The sequence below is a fragment of the Orycteropus afer genome, unplaced genomic scaffold (assembly GCF_000298275.1).
Source record: "Orycteropus afer afer isolate SDZICR_OR568_19922 unplaced genomic scaffold, OryAfe1.0 scaffold00043, whole genome shotgun sequence".
Classification (NCBI taxonomy): domain Eukaryota; kingdom Metazoa; phylum Chordata; class Mammalia; order Tubulidentata; family Orycteropodidae; genus Orycteropus; species Orycteropus afer.
The window spans coordinates 3,653,263-3,675,839 of NW_006921630.1; the positions used below are offsets into that span (position 1 = coordinate 3,653,263).

Sequence of the window (22,577 nt, forward strand, 5' to 3'; positions counted from 1 at the left end):
CCTTTTGTGATTGACTTATTTCACTCAGCATAATGTCCTCTAAGTTCATCCATGTTATGCGGTGTTTTGCAGATTCTACATTATTCTTTAGGGTTGCATAATATCCCATTGTGTGTATGTACCATAGTTTGGTTATCCATTCTTCAGTTGATGGACATCTAGGTTGTTTCCATGTTTTGCCTATTGTAAATAGTGCTGTGATGAACATGGGTGTGCATAACAGTTCGTATTTTCTTAAGATGAAGTTTTTCAGTTTACTATTGGGATTTATGTTTAGATTTACCTCTTTAATTTGGTTTAAAAGAATCTTCTATATGAAATACTAGTTTAGTAAGCATGATAAGGAATTTTCACTTTTGTTTTTTGTCACGCAGATGTGAAAGGGCCACCTACCCACCGTCTGTCTTGTGGTCAGTCACCCTACACTGAGACAACAACATGGGAGCGGAAGTATTGCATTCTCACAGACAGCCAATTGGTGTTGCTCAACAAGGAGAAGGAGGTGAGATGGGTGGGTGCTAGTGAGAAAAGCTTCTTCCCTTTTCTGACTCAATTCCTGAAATAATATGGTTTTTATTTTCATTTTGATGTTATATTTATGAAAATAGAGGCTTTATGAATGATAAACTATAGGTAAGCCTAAAAAAAAACTCACTGCCATCAAGTCGATTCCGACTCATAGTGACCCCTGCTTGGGTTTCTATGGAAATAGATTGTTCAATTTTCCTTCCGAGGAGTGGCTGGTGAGTTTGAACCACCATCCTTCTGGTTAGCAGTCAGATGCCTTAGGCACTATGCCACCAGAGCTCCCAATGCCCCCAGAGCTCAGGCTAATGTCATAATGCTGTGCTATTGTCATCAAAGAGTGAGTTCAGCAAGACAGGACTGTTTAACATATGAATGCCCCAGAATCAGTCCTTAGATCTTCATGCCTTAAGGATCTAGTCCAGTCTCTTGATTTTAAATACCCTCTAAAACTGATGATTCCTTATTTTATATCTCAAGCCTAAATCTCTCTCTCCTTCTCTCTGGACTCAGGTAGATGTATCCATCTACCTATTTCACACATCTACTTGGATATGTAATAGTTATCTGCAACCTGCCCAAGACTAAACCCCTAATCTTCCCTTCTAAAGCTACCAGAGGTCATCCTCATCTTCATTAATGGCAACTCCATTAATGACCAAAAGCTTCCCCCTCCAAATACACTATATTCTAGCTATACTGGCTTCTTTACTATTCTTTAAGAACATCTGATGGGCAAGGCCTTATGCTTGGCTTTTCCATCCACCTAGAACTTTCTTTACTCAGGTATCTGCATGGCTTAGTTTCTCACCTCCTTCACGTTTTTGCTTCCATACTACCTGCTCTGAAGGTCTACCCTGGCCAACCTATTGAAAGTGGTAACCCCTTCCCTGCATCTCTCTCTAGAACTTCTGATGGTATTACCTGGATCTAATTTGTTTCTCCCTCATTCCATGTCACTTTCTAAAATACTACATAATTGGTATATTTACTGTTTATTGTTTCTCTTCCCTCACTAGAATGTAAGCTTTAGGGTAGGAAATTTGTCTGTTTTGTTCAATATTTTATCACCCAGTGCTTAGAATAGTTCCTGATACGTAATAAAATCTCAGTAACCTTTTTGTTGAATGATACTGAGAAGGCCAAATTATAAACTTTGGTTCTTGAATGTCCATTTCCTTTAATGTAAGTTTGAGAGATGAAACTTCTCTTCCATTTTTCTTTTCTTTGATAAACCAACCCAGAGTATTAGACTTAATTCCTTATTTTTTCTACAATACGATAATAAAAAGGAGAAAAATATTCCATATGGTGCTTTTTCCATAGATGAATAAATAATTGCATCTTTATTTACTGAACAACCATTGTGTTAAGTATTGTCATCACAAAGATGAAGTTTTGTTAGGGACACATTGGGGTAAATTAAAAATTATGATATAACAAATAATACAACCAAAAGAGAATGGTTAACTAAAATATTGCCTGGGATGGGTGATGGCGTGGATTAGAGAATAGCAAAAAGATTTTACAGGGAATGTCATGTGTGGGCCATATGTTAAGGGACAAATTAAAGTTCACCAAGAGGAAAAGAAGGGAAAGGCATTCCATGTATATATAAAGGTACAAAGTCAAGAAACATCTTCTTTGTCTTTGACAAACTGCAAAATGTTCAGAGTTTTTGGAACATGATTTGCAAGAAGAAGAGTGAATAGTTGGCAAGAACTAAATAATGAAAAGCCTTGAAAGCTATGCTAAAGGTTTTGCATTTTATTTTGGAAATGATCAGGACCATGGGAAGGAAAGTCTTTAATTAGAGCAGTGAATCACAAGATTTGCTAAGAAGCAAAGAAAATCTAGTTTGCAGCTCAATTAGAAAAATAACTCTGTTGATCATATAGAAATTCATTGAGAGGAGAAGGGATTGGAGTCATATAGATGAATTAGGAGATTATTTTAGCAGATCAGATAAATGATGATGAAAGTAGGATCAGCTTAAAAAGCAATTTAACACCCTGAGACAGGTGGTTATGTTATTAAATTGTGAAAATGGGATTAAGTCTACAGGAAAAGAAAATGTTAAGCCATTGCTTCCCCTGCAACTCAAATGATAAATTCAGTATCCTGTTAATTTAATTACAGTAAAAAGATTAGAATGTTTCTACCCCTTTTTTTTTTTTTGGTGTAAGTACCAAAATATGCCATCATGCATATGCCTTTCACCACACTCTTGAAAGTATAACTCTTATCCTTGGAATTTTGCACTGAACAATTTAAAATTCCTTCAAATGAGGAGGTAAGGATTTCGTACTAAAATTCTCTGAAAAGGCTGTTTTAACCCCTAATCAACTAGTCATGGGGGTGTTTATTGCTATGTTAAAAAGATCAATTAAAAGGGTTCTGTAAGGATTTAAATGATATCTTTAGTCAGGCACTGTTAGAATGTGGGAGGATTATATTAGTATAGGATCACTCATGTATTAAGTCAGTGTGTGGGATCTTTTAATGTTCTCTCTTAACTCTGCATGCTTCCTGTCAGAAATGGGAAGAAGTCTGTTTGGCAGATATACATGTGAAGAGCGTTAAATACACCAATTACAAATTTGGGAATGGAGCAGAAGAGTAGATCTATGCAGAATGCTGAAAGAAAAGTGTGCCAAGAGTATCACCTTGAGAAATGACTCACTGGCTTAGTAAATTGCTTCATGCAGATTGTGCCAAATAGATGTTGCTTGTATGTTATGAAATATACTTTTTTTGCCTGCTTAACAGGAAAGGCCCCAGCTGGCTTGGCACTAACCCAGTTCAAAGAGAAGGAGGAGACCAAAATGATTGCATTTTTATTTGCAAGAGATAAGACCAAGTAAGGGAGCTCTGGTAGCATAGTGCCTAAGGCACTTGACTGTTAACCAGAAGGCTGCTGGTTCAAACCTACCAGCCACTCCTTGGAAGGAAGGTTGGGCAATCTACTTCCATAGTGATACTGCCCTGGAAACCCAAGGAGGGGTCACTATGAGTCGGGTCCAACTCCACGGCACATAACAAGACTGAGTGAAGAATCCAGTTTACTAGAGACTTCTTGTCATATATCATGCTTGGTAAAGTAGAGGATCAATGAAAAAGAGGAAGCTCCTCATTGAGATAGATTTGCATAGTGGCTCTAACAATGGGCACAAGCATAGCAACACTTGTGAGGATGGCACAGGACCAGGCAGTGTTTCGTTTCATTGTACATGAGGTTGCTGTGAGTCAGAATTGAAGGCACTTAACAACAACAACAAAGCACTAGAAGATAAGGAGTTGAGGGAAATGATAAAGAAGACAATCATTAATCCCTCTGAGGTACAGCTAGAATAAAAATATAAAAGCTGAGTTTGTGAGTTTCTTTCTCTTGGTAATCACAAACCACCAACTGGGTAAATTTGGTTCCATTTTTTTTAAATGCATACTCTACTTTCAGTATTTGAAAGTTCTTAAGGCCAAATGTTAGTGTGCAGACAGCAAAGCAGTAATCAATTTTTAAATATTTTTCTTGCTTCGAAAAGCAGTATTTTCACTCAGATACATCAATGGAAATCTGATAATAGTAGTTAGGCTTTGTCCATACAGTTAATATACACCATTATTTGTCCTGCAGTAATTTACCCCTGGAATATTTCATCCAGAATCACTATGAAGTTATTCAGCAGATACTAAGGTGCCTCTGAATGTGCACTCACTGTGTCAGGAGTCACAAAGGATAAGACACAGTTCGTTCTTCTTTCTCCCCCATAATAAATTTAACCAGTAAATAATTTAAAAATGGCGCTTGATAGCTAGGACAAGTAAACTAGACGGAGTAAAAGAAAAATCTGTTTATTCTAAAGAACCTTGCTGTAACTAAATAAGTCGTGAAGTTGATATTGACAATAGGGAATTATCAAATAAAGCTTAAGAAAGAAAAAGGATTTGAATATGTATAATCATTGCATATAATCAAGAGTTTGATTATTGCAGTGAATATGTAGGATGTATTGGAAGAGGGAGTAATAAGAAGGAGACAGACCAATTAGAAGAGTACTATCATTTCTCTGATATAATAACTTGAGTGGATTCCTGTGTTCTCTGAATTATACACGGCCTGGTTTTCAAATCCTCCTAACGTTGTCATAATATGTTTTTGGTATTCTACCCTATGTCTCTCTTAAGACCTCCAACTAAGTTGCTCCCACACTCCAAAGTATTATACCTACCAACTTCTTTGCTGATATTATGCTTTTTTCTTTGCTCGCAATGACCCTTTTCTCTACCTATCAAGTATTCATTCGTCCACTGATTGGCTAGAGGTATTTTAAGGTTTGGAGATTGACAAGTAAGATACAAGTTGTTAATTTTTGTGGAATCAGTTTCATAAATTGAATTATTATAATATAAGTAATGAATACAGTGATAGAGAAAGATGTATTATTGGAGAATCCTAAAGGAGGTGGATTGGTAGACAGGGAAGAGATTCCTGAAGGAGTTGAAACTGGTCCTAATAGTTTACCTGGAAGGTATAGTTTAGAAAAGAATGTAAGGTAAAACATTCCAGGCTAAAGAGAACAAACTAAGGAAAGGCATTGAACTATAAAATATATTAGGGAAATGCATACATTCAGTGTTTCTAGAGTATAAAGTCTGAGGCTGGCCACTCTCAACAGTGACTAGATTGTGGAAGACCTGGTGTGATATATACTATGTTAGGAAGCTTGGACTTCATAGGACAGTAGTTTTTAAACTCTGCTTTAGCAGGACCCTTTCTTTACAGAAAAGTTTATGCAGAAGCCCTGTACAACAGAAAATTTTAGAAATATGCTCTGGTTGAAGCGGAGATACTGCTCCTCCCTCCCCACCTCCAACACACACACACACACACCCCTCCACACACAGACATACTGCCCCTCCTTTGAATACTACTCAGTGGCTGTGAGCTGACAACTAACAGCAACAACAGCTAGAGGCAAAGAGAAGACACTTAAGGGCTTTAAGCCTCAGAATGACATGATCATATTTACATTTTAGAAAAATATCACTCTGATAACTGTGTGAAGGGTAGATTTCAGGGATGGAGCATCAGAGGCAGATCCCAGTAAAGGGACCGTTGCAATAGTTTGGATAAGAGGCTTCTAGCACCAGCTGTGATGGAGTGCAATGGCTAGTACAAGACTAGCCCTTCCACTGCATAAAACATAGAACTAGGCAGCATATATGAGGTAACTGCTTTCATGGACTAGACAATGGACAACCTAAGACTGTAACTGTCACCATTGCCCTGCTATGTGCTTATTTCCCAACTGGGATGCAGTGATCTGGAGTCCAAGCAGAGGACAGCTGTCCTGTTGAGCTGAGGAGGTAGAATACAGAATTATGCAGCTGAAGGAACTGGAATCTGCTGGACAGGTCACTGGCAAATCTTTGGCCAAGGGCTGGACTGCACATGCTCAGGGCAAGACTACATAGGCTTTCCAGAAAGTAGCTTAAGTGTTGACAGCAGAATAGAGATAATTGTAGCCATACTGAGCAATGATAGAGGCCTCACTCTGCCTCTTTAAAACCTTACTATCTGGGATGCCTTAGTTCTCTAGTACTGCTGTAACAGAAGTACCACAAGTAGATGGCTTTACAAACAAATTTATTCTCTCTCACTTCAGGAGGTTAGAAATCTGACCAGCTCTAAGGGAAGACTGTTGGCTTTGGAGGGTTTCAACAACTGTGGCCCTGGTGTTCCTATCTTGGCATCAGTCTTCCCTTGGGTCAAGGAGGTTTTTAGTGTAGGACCCCTGGTTCTAAAGGATACCCTTTGCTTCTGGCTCTTCTTTCTGGGTGGTACTGAGGTCTGTCCTCCTCTGCTTTCTTCTCTCCTCTTTTTATCTTTTGTAAGATAAAAGATGCTGCAGGCTACATCCCATGGAAATTTCCTTTACATGGAATTGTGTCTGTATCTGAGTAAGGGAGCTGCATCCCACCCTAATCCTTTTAGGATTGATTGGCTGATCACATTGTGAGGAGATGATTATATCATCACATAAGTGCCAAATTCCTGAGCATGGCCCGGTTGAGTTGACACACATTTGAGGGGAACACCATTAAACACACTGGACATCCAGCTGAGATATCAGAAAGATCATGCCTCAAAAACAGAAATTGAGATTGAATAAAGCTAAGTGATTCGGGTCCGATTCGATGGCACATAACAGCAACAACAACAAAGTGATTTTTTCATACCTCCATAGATAGAACTGGTAGTCAAGGGTTAACAAGTGAAGAATTAGAGTTGGAGGTCCTGAGTATAGATCAGTGGTTATTAACTTTGGCTATGCATTCTAGTCAGTTAACTCAGGATGTCTAGAAGTGGGATCCAATGAAAAAACCAAGCTCACTGCCATGAGTCAATTCCTACTCATAGTAACACCCATTGGATTTCCAGGATGGTAAATCTTTATGGCAGTGATTTCCCATCTCTCTTCTGTGGTGAAGCTGGTGGGTTTGAACTACCAACCTTCTGGTTAGCAGTCAGATGCCTTAGGCACTGTGTTCACCAGAGCTTCTTAGGAGTGGGGCCCAGGCACCGTTATTTTTTAAAGCTCCCTTCCCCTCATCCCCTCGTTGTTGAGTCGATTCAGATTCACAGTGACCGTATAGGACAGAGACTGCCCTATAGGATTTCCAAGGCTATACTGTTTATAGAAGTAAACTGCCTCATCTTCCTCCTACTTTTGGGTAGCAGCCAAGCAATTTATCACTGTGCTACCAGGGCAACTTCAGAGCTCCCCTAGGATAGTATAATTTGCAGCCAGGTTGAGAACCCCTTGTTATAGATGATACTTTGAGACAGTTTTGCCTGATAAGGGAGAGAAAACAACACATTAAGGCAGAGGTTTTTAACCTTTAGGGAGCATCAGAGTTGCTTGGAAGGTTTGTTAAAACAGATTGCTGCCTTCCACCATACCCGGTAATCCCCACACTCCACACTCTACCCGCTGCTGCCCCGCTGTTCAGCTCTGCCTCTGTTCTGATTCTGTAGGCCTGGGGAGGTACCTGAGAATGTGCATTTCTAACAAGCTTCCTCTGCCTGGTGTGGAACCACATTTGCTTTGAGAAACACTGCCTTAAAGGGATCAGAAAGTCAAGGAATTTGTCTTTCTTTTTTTGCTAGCTAGCACCATAATCTTGATCTCCTATACTTAATATCTATCCAATCTGTATGTTCTCAGATTGAAATTGAAATTAAGTTCCTATAATCCTAAACAAAAGAAAATTCTATAGGAACTATATGAGTATGTTTATAAATACAGTATTTTCTGAGTAACTTTATTTATTTGTACTATGTTGCTCTTCCATTGTGAGGGATGGTTTTAACTAACAGAGAATTAGGAGGCAGAGATCCACTTTGACTTTTTAATTAATATATCTTAGAATCTTAAGAAGTCATTTATTCCTTATTTAATGAGCAATTCATTATAAACAAGTAATTGTGAACTGTTGTTGTTGTTATGTGCCATCAAGTCAGACCCGACTGAGACGTACCCCTCCTTGGGTTTCCAATATCACTGCGAAAGTAGATTGCCCAACCTTCCTTCTGAGGAGTGGCTGGTGGGTTTGAACCACCAGCCTTCTGGTTAGCAAGTCAAATGCATTAGGCACTACATTACCAGAGCTCCTAACTGTGAACTGTTGTTTTTATGTGCTGTTGGACCCGACTCATAGCAACCCCTCCTTGGGTTTCCGAGGCAGGATCACTACGCAAGTAGATTGCCCAACCTTCCTTCTGAGAAGTGGCTTGTGGGTTTGAACCTCCAGCCTTCTGGCTAGCAGTCAAGTGCCTTAGGCACTATGCTACCAGAGCTCCTAACTGTGAACTAGGAAGCTAAATTAAGGCAGTCAAAATGGAGAAAACTGTTCTTCTAAAACTGATTATCTTCAACTCTATACTAAGATTTGTGAACTTGAAATAAAAGCACTTGAAATATCATCTCTCTCCACACCACCCAGAGCTCCTCAATTACAAAGGAGTAGATCAGTATCTTCTTTTAAAATATTTTAGCTAAGAAGCAATCTGTAGTGTTTGTTATAAAATATTTTTGTTTGAGAGACTAGAGTTTAGAATAAAAGTCAACACTCTTTTCCCTTAAATCCTGAGTACAGTCTTTTTTCTTTATGGCTTGTTGTTAGCTGCAGTTACTGGCTCCCAACTTGTGGCAGTCTCATGCACAGTGAAACAGAATGCTGTCTGGTATTACGCCATCCCCATGATCAGTTGTGGATCGGACTGTTGTGATCCATAAGTTTTTCATTGGTTGATTTTCATCAGGCCTTGCTTCCTAGTCTACTGAAACCTGTTCAGCAATACACAAGCCTCCACTGACAGAGAGGTGGTGGCTATACATAGAAACATTGACTGGGAATCAAACCTGGATTTCCTGCGTGTAAGGCAAGAATTCTACCACTGAACCCACATTCTTTATGGCTTCGTTATTTCAAATAACAGACATATTATTTAACTAATTTTTCAAAGCGCCAAACTATTTTTTTTTCCAAATATACCCCCATTCTTTCTTACTTTTAAGTTGGGTAGAGGGTATATATTTTTGCTTTCCTTAATAGGAGGGAGTCATTTAACCTCTTGGTGTGCTGTTCTTTTAATTATTTAAGCTGAGATAATACAGTTTCCACCATGAAAGGGATGAATGACTTAGATTACTGTTTGTAAAGTTTTATATTACACAATACTTTTGAAAGAACTCAGGTCGTTATTGATGCTGTTATTTAGTCATGGTTTATTTTTAGAATTTTACTTTCCTTAATTCTGCCCTTGAGTTTCTTAATGTACAAACAGTTACCATAATTATGGTGATGAAGAAATGGGGAATTTTTTGTCCTTTAGGGAGAATGAAATTTTCTAGTCCTTACAGAGGCATTAGAAATTTACTTCTTAGATTCTCAGTAACCCAGGGAGCACTTCCCTTGCTATTATCTCCTTGGGCCCTGCTTTAAGAGTTGAATTACTGAGGCAAAGCAGAAGGCAGGTAAATTTAAGCCTGCTTCTGTCCCAGTTTTGCAGAATCATATGATTTGATAGGTACCCATTGTAGTCATTTGGGGAAATAAATCATTCCTCATCTGTAAAAATGATAGTACCTCCGTTATAATGGATACATGTAAAATCCTTAGCCTTGCACATTATAAGAACTCAGTGTTAATCTTTATTATTGAAATTTTTTGAAGACAGTATTGGAGTCATAACAAATTTGAACTAGCATTAATTACTGACATTTTCTCCAAACGATTTAAGATGTGACTATCTTACTTCTGATAAAGTTACTAGTAAAACCTCATGGTGAAAGTCTTAGCCGGACAAAAAATAAGAGAGAGAAAGTTAAGAGTGTCCATTGCTCTATAGTGATAATCTGCTGAGTCATTTAAAAAAGTTTTTGGCATTACAGATTTTTATTTTATTTTTTACCATTCAGAGTTCTCATTTCACATATACAGAGGACATGTGATTGTTCTAAAACTACGCCAAAATTTTTTTTAAAAAGAAAATGTATAAATTAATTACTCTTTTGGTATTAGGGCACATTATGGATACAAAGTCTTAGTGCAAATCTTCTTGGCCATATAAAACATGTCACATAATTGAGTTTTTGGTTAGGGAGGAACATTACAAAATAAATGTTTCCCCATTAACAACAACCACAAAAACTCTTCTAGAAGAAATTATGCCATTTTATATAATAAAAATTTCCACAGAAAATAGGTTCTATTAACTATCTCTTAAATGCTTGATTCTAAAACTGAAGAAAATTTGGTGGTTTTACCATTTTGTCTAACAATGCTACTTTTTAGGGAATTTTGAACCTAAATGTTTCTGGTCAATTTTTATTTCCATTTACCTATTGAACATTGAGTGAAGTCAGAACTCATAAACTAGTTTCTGATATAAAAATACCTCTTACTTGTGTGGGTGTTTTGTTGTCTGAGCTCCTACAGCAAGTACACACCTGGATATAATTTGTATATACTTTATGAAGGTAATGTACATACTTACCTTTCCTGGTCTTTCAGTTTTCTTTTAAAGCACTTCCTGAAAAGGGATTGGTAATACCTTACTTGAGCTCTGGTGGCATAGTATGTAAGGCATTTGACTGCTAACCAGAAGGCTGATGGAAGACTGGGCAGTCTAATTCTGTTGACATACTGCCTCGGAAACCCAAGGAGGGGTCACTGTGTGTTGGGATCTATTCAACGGCAGTGAGTTTAGTATTTTGGTTTTGGAATACCATGTATGTATTTTATTTCTACATCCCTTTTACCTTGCTCTGTTGATTACACATTTCTGGCTTCATTAACTAATAACATTATTCAATCAGAAAATAGTCATGGTGAGTTCACTATTAAGTTTCCTCTGTTTCTCTTTTGGTAATTAGATACCTGTGGAGGGTGGACCAGAGCAGCAGACAGATTCCACCAAAGGGCGATGCCTGAGGAGAACTGTGAGCGTCCCTTCTGAGGGTCAATTTCCTGAGTACCCACCAGAGGGCTCCACCAAGCTGGGTAAGCTAATAATAAAAGGAAGGATTCCAAGCTTTTATCAAGTAATTTGCAGATTTATTCTTGTGACAATAAAATTAAACATCCTCCATTTCCTTTTAAGTAAGCACATTGAAATCAGTAGCATGTTAACTGAGAGTTACAGGTCATTCCAGCATTGGTTTTTGTTTTGCTTTTAATAACCATGTGGCAGCAGTTATTTTAAAGTGATAGAATTTGTCTTAGCACTAATAAGATTGCATTTCATTCCTAGATAGGTTGGATGATGTATTGATTCTGGACTTACTGCTGTGCTCTTAATTTTGAAAGAGCATTAGGTGATCTTGTTGAAGTTCTGAGAGTCTTAGAGGATCCATTGTGTGTGAAAACCATATTGAGTGTTCATGTAGCTGCTGATGCTGTCTTGTGCAATGAAATGTCAGATCAGGCTAATTTAGCTAACCGAGCTAAATTTGAATATTTTACACTCAGGACTATGGTTGGAGTGGATGAAAGAGGAGGCAAACCAAAGAAACCACACTTGAATTTTTATGCGCTAAGGGAATGACTGTCAATAGTAAAGTAATTATATGTACATGATTTGGTGTTTTCATGCTTGCTGGTGGATATTAGGTTATTAGACCACTCAGATAATTTTAAGGGAACATATGGCATTTAAGAGTAAATAAAATAATAAAGGCATTTGAAAAGTAGGCAGTGCTTTGCATCTTGATACTGTTTGTTTAGTGAGCCATAGACATGTAGTCATAGACATTTGGTAAGCAGATAAAATTGTTTATTGTTTCTGTGTTAGGCAGTATGGATAATTCTGTGATTATTTGTATGTGTTTTTGAAAATCTCGGTTTTGTTTGTTTGCCTTCATTTCTTTTTATTTTCTAAATGGAACAGAGAATTCTGTCAAAAATATGGATCTTTTATTTCTCTTTTTATGCTTTAACAGTTTTTGCTTTTGTAGAAATGAGTCAGGTTAACAAACACCATTCTCGAAGGAGTCATAGTTGGAGAAGCCAAATTTTCCTGTCATCTTATTTCCACTTTACTTCATTGGTGTGTTCTGAAACCAGTTTAGGTGTGGGCCTAAATTATATTACAAACCTGTTTGGGTGTTGCTGTTTTACAGCTTGTTTATATTTCATATATGAGTTTTATATGAATTAGACTAGCTCACCTTCTTTCAACTTCTTTGCTTTCCTTATTTATACTGTTATGATGATAGCTCCTTTGTCATTTCTCTAGCATCATTTTCCTATTCAAGCTTTGACCCACAGAAATCAATGGATTTTGAGGAAGTGCAGTTATTGTCTGAAGAATTACATTATTACAGAAGGAAGAACTAAACATTAAATATCTACAATGTTCTAGGTACTAGTCCCTAAGACAAGCTAAGATGAGGTGGCAAAGTGTCTGGTCCAGTGTCAGTACTTCACCTCTGTCTTTGACAATAAGTGTAGTAGCCATCCTGACTCATGGCTGTCCATTATCATTCTAAGAGTTGTTGTTTTAGTGCCATCAAGTTGATCCTGACTCATAGCGACCCTACACACAGCAGAATGAATCATTGCCTGATCCTGCACCATCCTGAGAATCATTCCCATGCTCGAGCCTATTGTTGTAGCTATGTGTCAGTTTGTCTCATTGAGGGTCTTCCCCTTTTTCACTGACCCTCTCGTTTACCAAGTGTAATGTCCTCCTCCAGGGAATGGTTCCTTCTAACAACATGACTAAAGTATAAGAGATGAAGTGTGGCCATTCTTGCCTCTAAAGAACATTCTGGCTGTACTTCCTCCAGGACAGATTTGTTTGTTCTTCTAGTAGTCCATGATACTTTCAGTATTCTTTGTCAACCCCACAATTTAAAAGCATCGATTCTTCTGTGGTCCTCCTTATTCACTGTCCAGCTCTCACGTGCCTATGAAGTTATTGAAAGTACTATGGTTTGGTTCAGGCATTACTTAGTCTTCATGATGACATCTCTGCTCTTAAACACTTTAAAGAGGTCCTTTGCCCAGTGTAATACATCGTTTGATTTCTTGATTGCTGCTTCCATGGGCAGTGATTGTGAATCCAAGTAAAAGGAAATCTTTGACAACTTCAGTCTTTTCTCTGTTTATCATTTATTTTCAGAATAGATTTCCTAAATTAGCACCAGAAGATAACTGCCTGAAATGTTGGAGGGAGAACAACTACTTCTAGAGCTATTCTTCTTTATGTGCCAATCTGATCTTGAACTAGAGAACTATTATGTTGTTCTCTTCTTATCTGCTAGTGATTGGTCTTTAGATAAAATTTCCTGCTGTCAGATATTTCATTGAGTAGTTGATATATAATTAAGATTCTATTCCAGGTCTCTAAGAATGAAAAGAGGTGTAAGATAAGACTTCTGCCTTTAAGAAAGTCTTTAAGTAGTTAGAAAGACAGGATGCTTGCACATAGAAACAAATATACGAGTTAATGTTTAAATAATCAATTGTATTTCCATATTTCAGCAACAAACAAAATGAAAAAAAAAATTAAATTTAGCATTTATCATAGAATAACAAAATCCAAGGGAAAAATATAACAAAAGATTTATAAGATTTCCACACAGGAAATTATAAACATCACTGAAAAAAGTTTAAAAACACTTAACCCATGGTCAGGGCTATACCATGATTATGGTTTAGAAAATGAAATATTATCTCTGAATTCTCTTCAGAGTAAAAGTTCCAGTGAAGTTTTATTTTCCCCAAAATTGGCAAATTGATTCTGAAATTCATATGGAAATGCCAAAGACCATGAATAGCCAAGATGGAAGAAAACAAGGTGAGCAGATTTAATCTACACTACTGAAGTTTATTTTAAAATTACAGCAAGTTGTTGGTGGAAAAATAGATGAATAGACTATTAAAACTGAATGGAGAGTCTTGAAATAGCCCTCCTCCCTTACACCATGCACACCAAGTTTCAAGTTAATTGTAGATCTCAACATGAATGATAGCTCAAGGCTTCTAGAAAATAATATAGAAGAACACCTTCATGATCTTGGATAAAGAAAGATTTCTTAAAGATATTAAAACACTAATCATAATAGAAATAATTGGTAAATTTGCTATGTTAAGATAAAGAATTCCATTCATCAAGAAAGTGAAAGGCAATATGTTTGCAAACCTATAATCAACAAAGGGCATTTATCTAGTATATATATAAAAGGCCTCCTTACAAATAAATAATACGATCCCATAGAAGAATGTGTAAGAGGCTAGGACAGACATTTTACTAAGGAGGGTAACCAAATTGCCAATAAATAAATGAAAAGTTGCTTAACATAACTAGTAGTAAGATAAACAAAAATTAAAACAAAATTTCGTACCAATACATTCACCAGACTAACATTACCAATATGATGGTACTCTTGGTGTGGTATACTTGGATTCTTACATTTCTGGTGGCAGTGTATTGATAAAGTTGTTATAACAATGTGAGAAAACTGCCATTATTTAATAAAGGTGAATACACATGTAACACACATTCTGTTCCTAATTATATATATGTAAGAGAAATGTGTGTACATGTGCAAAGATGGATGTATAATCTCTATCACAAATCTAATAGCCTTCTTTGCAGAAATGGAAAAGCCACTGAGTATGCTACTGAGAAGGCCAGTAAGATGAAGACTGAAAATAATCTGTTGTAAGCTTACTGGTGAACTTAGGGTTAGCATTCAGTAATACATAATATCAGAAGCCATACAGAAAAGTGTTGAGAAGCTGGTGTGATAATAGAGGCTATAGAAGCAGCAAACAGAGACAATTCTTATTAGAAGATTGCCTGTGAAAAGGATGATGGAGATGATAGGTACTCAATAAATATTTGAATAACTGAGTGATCAAGTAAAGGAGAGAATTAAAAAAAATGACAAGAATGAAGATAAAAGAAGGGAAGATAAAGAACAAAGTGCCTAAGTTCATCAGGCACATGGTCGCACTGATTGCTACTCCCTATTGGAGCTCTTTTGAAACTTAAGAAGAAATCTGCTATTCTCTGTATTTCCTCAGTTTCAGCTACATGGATGTTCTGAAAACTGTGTCTTTGAATTCGATAGATGTAATACTATCTAGAAGGCTGGCGGTTCAAACCCACCAGCTACTACTTGGAAGGAAGATTGGGCAATCTACTTCCGTAGTGTTACTGCCTCAGAAATCCAAGGAGGGATTGCTGTGAGTCGGATCCGACTCGAAAGCAGTGAGTTTTTTTTTTTTTTTTTTGGGTGGGGCGGTTTAATACTAGCAGAGGCACCAAGAAATAATTGAATCAGATGCCTTTTTGGAAAAAGGTGTCATCTTCTTTTTGTAGGAGGTAATTGAAATTTAATAGTTAACCAAAAGTTCATTCTTCCCTGGAATTAGGAGAATAAAGGAAGCCTTTAGTTTCAAACAATTGGTTTCTCCAGTATACCTAGTAAAGCAATTTTGTATTCTCCTCACCCCACAAAAAGCCTTCTTCTAATGAGTATTTGTTTTCCCCTTGTTCATCAGTTACTAAATGAAAATATTGTTGTTATTGTGTGCCATCAAGTGAATTCCAACTATAGCAATCCCATGTAACAGAGTAAAACTGTCCAATAAGGTTTTCATCTTCATAAGATCAGAACAAACTGACTTAATTTACTTAAGTCCAGTCATCCATTTAGTAGGGGTAGTTACACCTAAAGCTTTAATTGTCTGCTTGGACTCTTATTTTTATATGGTTTCAATAAAAATACTGAATTTGTTAGAAAAGACTTCCTGAACTCCCTATTTCTGTTCCCCTCAGATAATCATATGTGTGTTTGTGTGTGTGTATGATTGTTTATAAGTAACATGAACATGATCAGAAAGTTGGCTTAATTAGGAAATGTAAAACATTCATAAAACCAGCACTTTCTCATTCTCAAGCAGAAAATTGAAGTTGAACTGGAAAATTAAAACTCAGACATCTAGCAACTCAAGGAAAGATCTCATGCTTCTATTTTATTATACAGTAAAACCTGTGATAGGTTTCTAACCTATCAGAGAAGAAAAACTGAAGTATTTTGCACTAAAATGAGCAATAAAAAAGTCCTAAGATTGCATCTTGTCAAAAGTGGAAATCTTGCAAGACTTGGAAAAACAAGGCAGTCCTATCAAGATCTGGCTGTCACAGGTGTCACCATATTGCATTGAAATCTTAAAGTGATCTTAACTTAGATTTCTGGATTTTTACAGAGCTATACCAGGATAGTAAATTTGCTTCATTATCGAGGAAGCCTCAAAAACCAAGAAATAATTGGTAAACTTATTTTAAATTATAACTTAACATAGTATGCTTTTTTATATACAGAAATCTTTTTGAATCAAAATGAATCAAAATCAGCTATCCAAAATTTTCATATTTATATAAAAGATCGCTGGTAGCACAGTGATTACAGCTCTCAGCTGGTAACCAAAAGATCAGCGATTTGAACCTACCAGCTGCTCCATGAAAGAAAGATGAGGCATTCTGCTTCTGTGAATACAGAACCCCTAAGGAGCTCTGGTAGCATAGTGCCTAAGGCACTTGACTGCTAACCAGAAGGCTGGCGGTTCAAACCCACCAGCCACATTTTAGAAGGAAAGTTGGGCAATCTACTTCCGTAGTGATACTGCCTCAGAAACCCAAGGAGGGGTTGCTGTGAGTCAGGTCTGACTTGACAGCACATAACAACAACAACATGGGACAGTTCTACTCTGTCCTATAGGGTTGCTGTGAGTCAGAATGCCTTGATGGCAGTGGGGAAGTAAAATAAAGAAGCCAAATAGAAAATTTAAAACCACACCAAAAAAGAAAACAAAATTGGAAAAATTTTTGCGAAAAAGGCAGTTTTATACATGTTTTCCTAAGTTGATTGACCTAAGTGATAAAAATTTGAAGAAACTTTAAAGAAAACTTTAAAGAAAATTAATATTAAAGCAGAATATTTTTCCCCAAGGCATCTATCAAATTATTATAAAGGATAAATATTGTGATCAAAATCATTAGACGATGTTGGTTATTCAGATTTTAGCTTTTACTCCGACCCTCTCTGGTAGATTAAATTAGCTTTTGTTCTAATGTTCTTTATCTATAAATTATTGATGACTGTCTTCTTATTCCCAAGACATTATTAGGAATATCTAGATAGTTTATGAACTATTTTTAAGATGCTAGTATCTTTTGAAAGGAACTTTGGTGATGCAGTGATTAAACACTCACCTACTAACAGTTTGAACCCATCAGCAGATCCATGGGAGAAATGACCTGGTGGTCTGCTCCCATAAAGATTACAGTTTAGGAAACCCTGTTTTTACTTTGTCCTTTATGGTTGCTGAGTTGGAATCAAGTTGACAGCACATACCAACAATAGTATCTTTTGCAAAAATAAATATAGGGTGGTAGGTAGTAGGATCACTGTGAATTGGAATCATCTTGACAGCAATGGGTTTGGGTTTTTTTTTTTTTTTTAGGTTTTTAATAATAATATTGAAAGAAGAGGAAATGAAGATTTGCTAACACAAGAAACATATCTTTATTTTTCCAAATAGTGGAATTAAAAACACTGACAAATAATGCCTGTGTATGGTAGCACTCAATGTTTAGATTGATTATTAAATTAGTTTTTGTATTAACCAGTAGAAACCAATCTTAAACTTTTGGGTAAAGGTGATCAAAACCTTGATTTAAAAAAGTAATGGCCTAATATTTCTCCCTGGTAGCATAGTGACTAAGACACTTGCCTGCTAACCAGACGGCTGGCGGTTCAAACTCACCAGCCACTCCTCGGAAAGAAGGTTGGGCAATCCTACTTCTGTAGTGATACTGCCTCGGAAACCCAAGGAGGGGTCGCTATGAGTCGGGCTTGACTCGACGGCACATAACAACAACAACAACTTCTAGCTCTGAAAGTTAGAGCTCAATGAATAATGGCATCCCTTGATTTTCTTTGAAATTTCTTAACATTGTCAAATCTTGTTTTCCTCTTACAAATTAAAGGCCATTTGCAAATTAGTTTAGCAATCCAAGCTAAAACAGCTATATCATGTCCAACTTTTATACTTAAATTCCATCAGTAATACATCAGTAATTCGAGGAAAGGTCAATGGATAATTGAAGTATAAATCTCTGGAATAATGTCCCTCAAGGCTTTTGGTTGGGGCTTTGGGTTATCTTAAAAGCTGTGAGCCAGTATACATTTGTTTTTTGAAATCTGATTCTCTAGGATACATACATAATAATGGTGGTACTATTCTAGAAGTATGTGCATTTCTAAAAGTCATTGCACTCTAAAAAAATTGCAAAATAAAAACAATAGGACTTATAAGAAAAAAGTTTAGGGCTCTACATTCAAAGACTTGGTCAGTGACACATAAAAAAGATAGGAACTTAGTAAAAACATGTCAAATGGTTGAGAAGTAAAAAAAAAAATACTACAAGTATAGCATTTTTCCTTTAAAAGACCTGAAGTTTACCTGTGTTAGTAGATAATGGAAGGATTATGGTTTGTAAGCTGTTGTGAAGTGGTGGAAGGAGGGTATCTGAAGTCAGAAGGTTGTTACACAAGGTATGGATGGTGTGGGTCATAACACATGCAGTGAACTGAGGTATCTGTTAGATGTCTGAGGTATGTTTGAATATGGGCATTTTGTGTACTCATATATGAGTTGGTTCAGTTGGTGCTGTTTTCTTTGTTCACCTAGATTTTCTCGTAGATAAAATCCTGCATAAGCAAGTGAGACATTTGTGTTATCAGTGATTTGTTTCCTAGTATATCAATTGTAATGGAACACTCATGTTTTTAAAACAAGCATTATAGCAGAACCCACCTTCCTACCAACCTCATTTAAACAGATTTGTACATTACAAAGAAGAAGCTTGCATTTATTAGCCAATTAAATGCTAAAATGTCAGTTACTTTTCGACACATTCCTAAATTTCTTTTGGAAGGTAGCTGTTTAGATCTCAAAACAAATATAAAGAAAACAAAAATTAGTACTTACTAAGTTCTCAAGCTTACCTTCTAAAGGCAATTTTTATTTTAGTCTCATGAGTTAGGTTTATATTAGCAGTAATAACGTTTTTCTATGGGGAAATCAGTTCTCAATTCTAAGTCTGTGTACGTGGACCAGACATCTCTCTACCCTGGAAGTGGAAGTTTGGATTCCTGATGTACTCTTTTATCTTCCTCCCTAGCACAGCAGAGATTTGTTCACTTCTGTGAAGGTGACGCCAAGGCAGCAGTACTGCCATTTATGACTGTGCAAATGATACATTGCCCAACTCCTAGGGGTACCATGCATTTGCCATCCTAGATTTGTAGCTATTTCATATATTTTCCAATAGGTGGCAGTAAAATGCCTTAAATAAAGAATTCCTTTTTCTGATTCACACTAGTCATTTGTGTAGGCTATTGGCAGGGTTGTTCCAAAGCCAAAAGCCCTGGGAAAGGAGAAACCATGGAGGAAGCCAGCATTTAACTGTGAGCCAGATACTTACTGGGTTGACAAGATTTACGCCTCATATGTCTTACAATATATAAAAGTTATAAAGTAGCCTAACATACTTTTTTTCCTCTTACAAACTTAAAATATGTTCCATTCTTCTACCTTGACCTGTATTCCCTCATAATAGTCTGGAAGGCAAGGTTAGAATTTTCTAATTAGATCCCAAACTCTGAGAGGCTCCACATGCATGTATGTGGACAACCCAGCCTGTACTCTCAGGCTTTGTGGACATTGGTGCCTAAGAACACCATAGTAGATTCTGCTAAAATACAGGGCTGAGGTTAAGGGCCCCTATTACCTGGTGACGCAGTGCCTAAGGCACTTGACTGCTAACCAGAAGGTTGGTGGTTCAAACCCACCAGCCACTCCTCAGAAGGAAGAGTGGGCAATCTACTTCCATAGTGATACTGCCTTGGAAACCCAAGGAGGGGTTACTATGAGTCAGATCTGACTCTGTGGCAGTGAGAAGGCAATATTAATCCTAGTTGATCACTATGGTGGTTGAAGAATCAGTTAGGAGAGAAAATGTGTTTTTAAACAATTAGGAATGGTTTTTAGATTTGGTCTGGACTTCTGGAAGAAAAAGTCTTATTGAATACAAGCATCTAATTTTACTTATTCCAAGAATCCCCCTAAAGATATAATAAAGGACTTGCTTTTTTAAGTGTGTTAGGCTACTTAAAAAAAAAAAAAATGAAGGCACAGTCCTTTAGGGATGAGTACAATGAGAAAGAAGAAACAACCATACACACAAGAATATTGAAATTGGGAAACAAATGGAATATGATAAAATACATAGCTGGTTTTATATGACTATAAGACCAGAAGAACCAAATGGCGCCTGGCTACCACTGTCAACCAGTTGGAGGGGATCTGTGCAGGAGATCCTGGATAGTGTGGGAGAACAATGTGGAACAAAACTCAAAATCATTAAAAAAAAAAAAAGTTTGCTGGTCTGATAGAGCCTGATGGAGCCACTGAGACTATGACGCCCAGCTGCCCTTTACCTCTGGTATTGAACCCACTCCTGTGGCTTCCAGCCAAACAAAAGACAGGCATATGAGCTGAACATTTACACAAGATAGATACACTCCTTGGAGAGAAAAATCATGGGAAAATAGAAGGGTTGAGTATGTGTAAGGAGACAGGTCAGGGGTTAGGAGTGCATGGGAGGGAAGGACACAGGGAAGAGGTAACTATGGGGAGGAAGTGGAAAGGGAGCTGTTGCATTGTGAGAAATTGTAGTCAATGTCATGAGACAAAGTGTATGTGAGCTGCTGTATGGAAAGTGAATTTGCTCTGTAAATTCTAATCCAAATCACAGTGAGAGAGAGAGAGAGAGAGAAACCGATAGACCAAAACAAACAAACAAATGCAAAAGAATTTTTTTTTTTTTTTTTTTTTTGAGAAACAGAGAGTAGGTAGAGGATAGAAAACTTAAATAAAATCATTACTATAGTCAGAGAGAGAAAATTGCATACATGAAACAGAACTGAATGCTATGCAAAGCCAAAAAGCAAAAATTAGAGCAGAAATAAAATTGAGTAGAAGGTTGGAAGATGAAACTGGGAGATATCCTAGCAAATAGAGGGGAAAAAAGATAAAATAATTAAAGGACAAGTTCAGGAAGTCCTACATGGAACCATGATGAGTTCCAGAAAAATGAAAAGAGGAGGAAATCAGTAGCAAAATAGAGAAAATTTCCCAGAACTGAAGTATATATAAGTTTCTGGATTAAAAGGATTCAATGAATGCCTATGGCAAGTCACATTTTTATGAAATTTCTGATGACAAAGAGACACTCATTCAAACTTCTAAAGAAAGCAGGTTATGGACAAAGAATCAGCAATCAGTGGCTGAAGACTTCTCATCAGCTGATCAGAAGTAAGAAAACATTGAGTAACATTGAGTAATGAGTAATTTCTGAAGGAAAATTATTTCCAACCTAGAAATTCTATATCTGCCTATAAATCATTAATCAAAGACAGAATAGAATCAAGATCATTTCAAACATGCAAGATTAAAACAGATATTTTTAAAAAAAAAAAAAAGATTATTATCCACATACCATTTCTACTGAAGCTACTGGAAGATATTCTTCACCACGACTGAGGAAGATGTGGGATACAGGACTAGAGATCCAACCCAGGAGAGAGACAAATAGGAACCATCAGGAGAATGCTGCTGAGAGGTGAGGGCAACAGCTATGTACCAAAATACATGAAACCAATAATCAGGCAATAACTATGTTGTTGTTGTTGTTTGCCGTCGAGTCGGCCCCGACTCATAGTGACCCCTCCTTGGGTTTTCGAGGCAGTATCACTACGGAAGTAGGATTGCCCAACCTTCCTTCCGAGGAGTGGCTGGTGGGTTTGAACCTCCAGCCTTCTGGTGAGCAGTCAAGTGCCTTAGGCAGTATGCTACCAGAGCTCCTTGGCAATAACTATAGGAGAAACTTTTGTTCAGGACATAAACCAAAAAACCAACCCAACTGTCACTGAGTCAATTCTGACTCATAGTGACTTGGTAGCACCAAGTAGAATTGCCCCATAGCATTTCCAAGGGTGTAAATCGTTACAGAAACAGACTGCCTCATCTTTCTCCTGCAGAGCAGCTAGTGGGTTCAAACTGCTGACTTTTTTATTCAGCAGCCAAGTGCTTTAACCACTACGCTTTGAGAGCTCATGTTGAGGATTTGTTGTTGTTAGGTGCCGTTGAGTCAGCTCCAACTCATAGCAACCCTGTGTGCAACAGAACAAAACACTGCCCAGTCCTGTACTGGCTTCATGATCCTTGGCTATACCTGAGCCTGTCATTGCAGCCACTGTGTCAATCCATCTCGTTGAGGGCTTTCCCCTTTTTTGCTGACCCTCCCCTTTACCAAGCATGATATCCTCCAGGGAATGGTCCCTTCTGACAACGTGACCAAAGTAAGTGAGATGAAGTCTAGCCATTCTCACTTCCAAGGAGCA

The 22,577-nt window shown here is 37.2% G+C and overlaps 1 protein-coding gene across 1 annotated transcript in view; it reads left to right on the forward strand.

Moving 5' to 3' along the window:
- Positions 1 to 22,577, forward strand: part of RASAL2 (RAS protein activator like 2) — a 559,503-nt gene that overhangs the window by 309,939 nt on the left and 226,987 nt on the right. The window contains exons 2-3 of the mRNA XM_007937610.2: positions 375 to 502; positions 10,968 to 11,094. Of these exons, the coding sequence (XP_007935801.1) occupies positions 375 to 502; positions 10,968 to 11,094 (255 nt within the window). The remainder of the gene's footprint in view (positions 1 to 374; positions 503 to 10,967; positions 11,095 to 22,577) is intronic.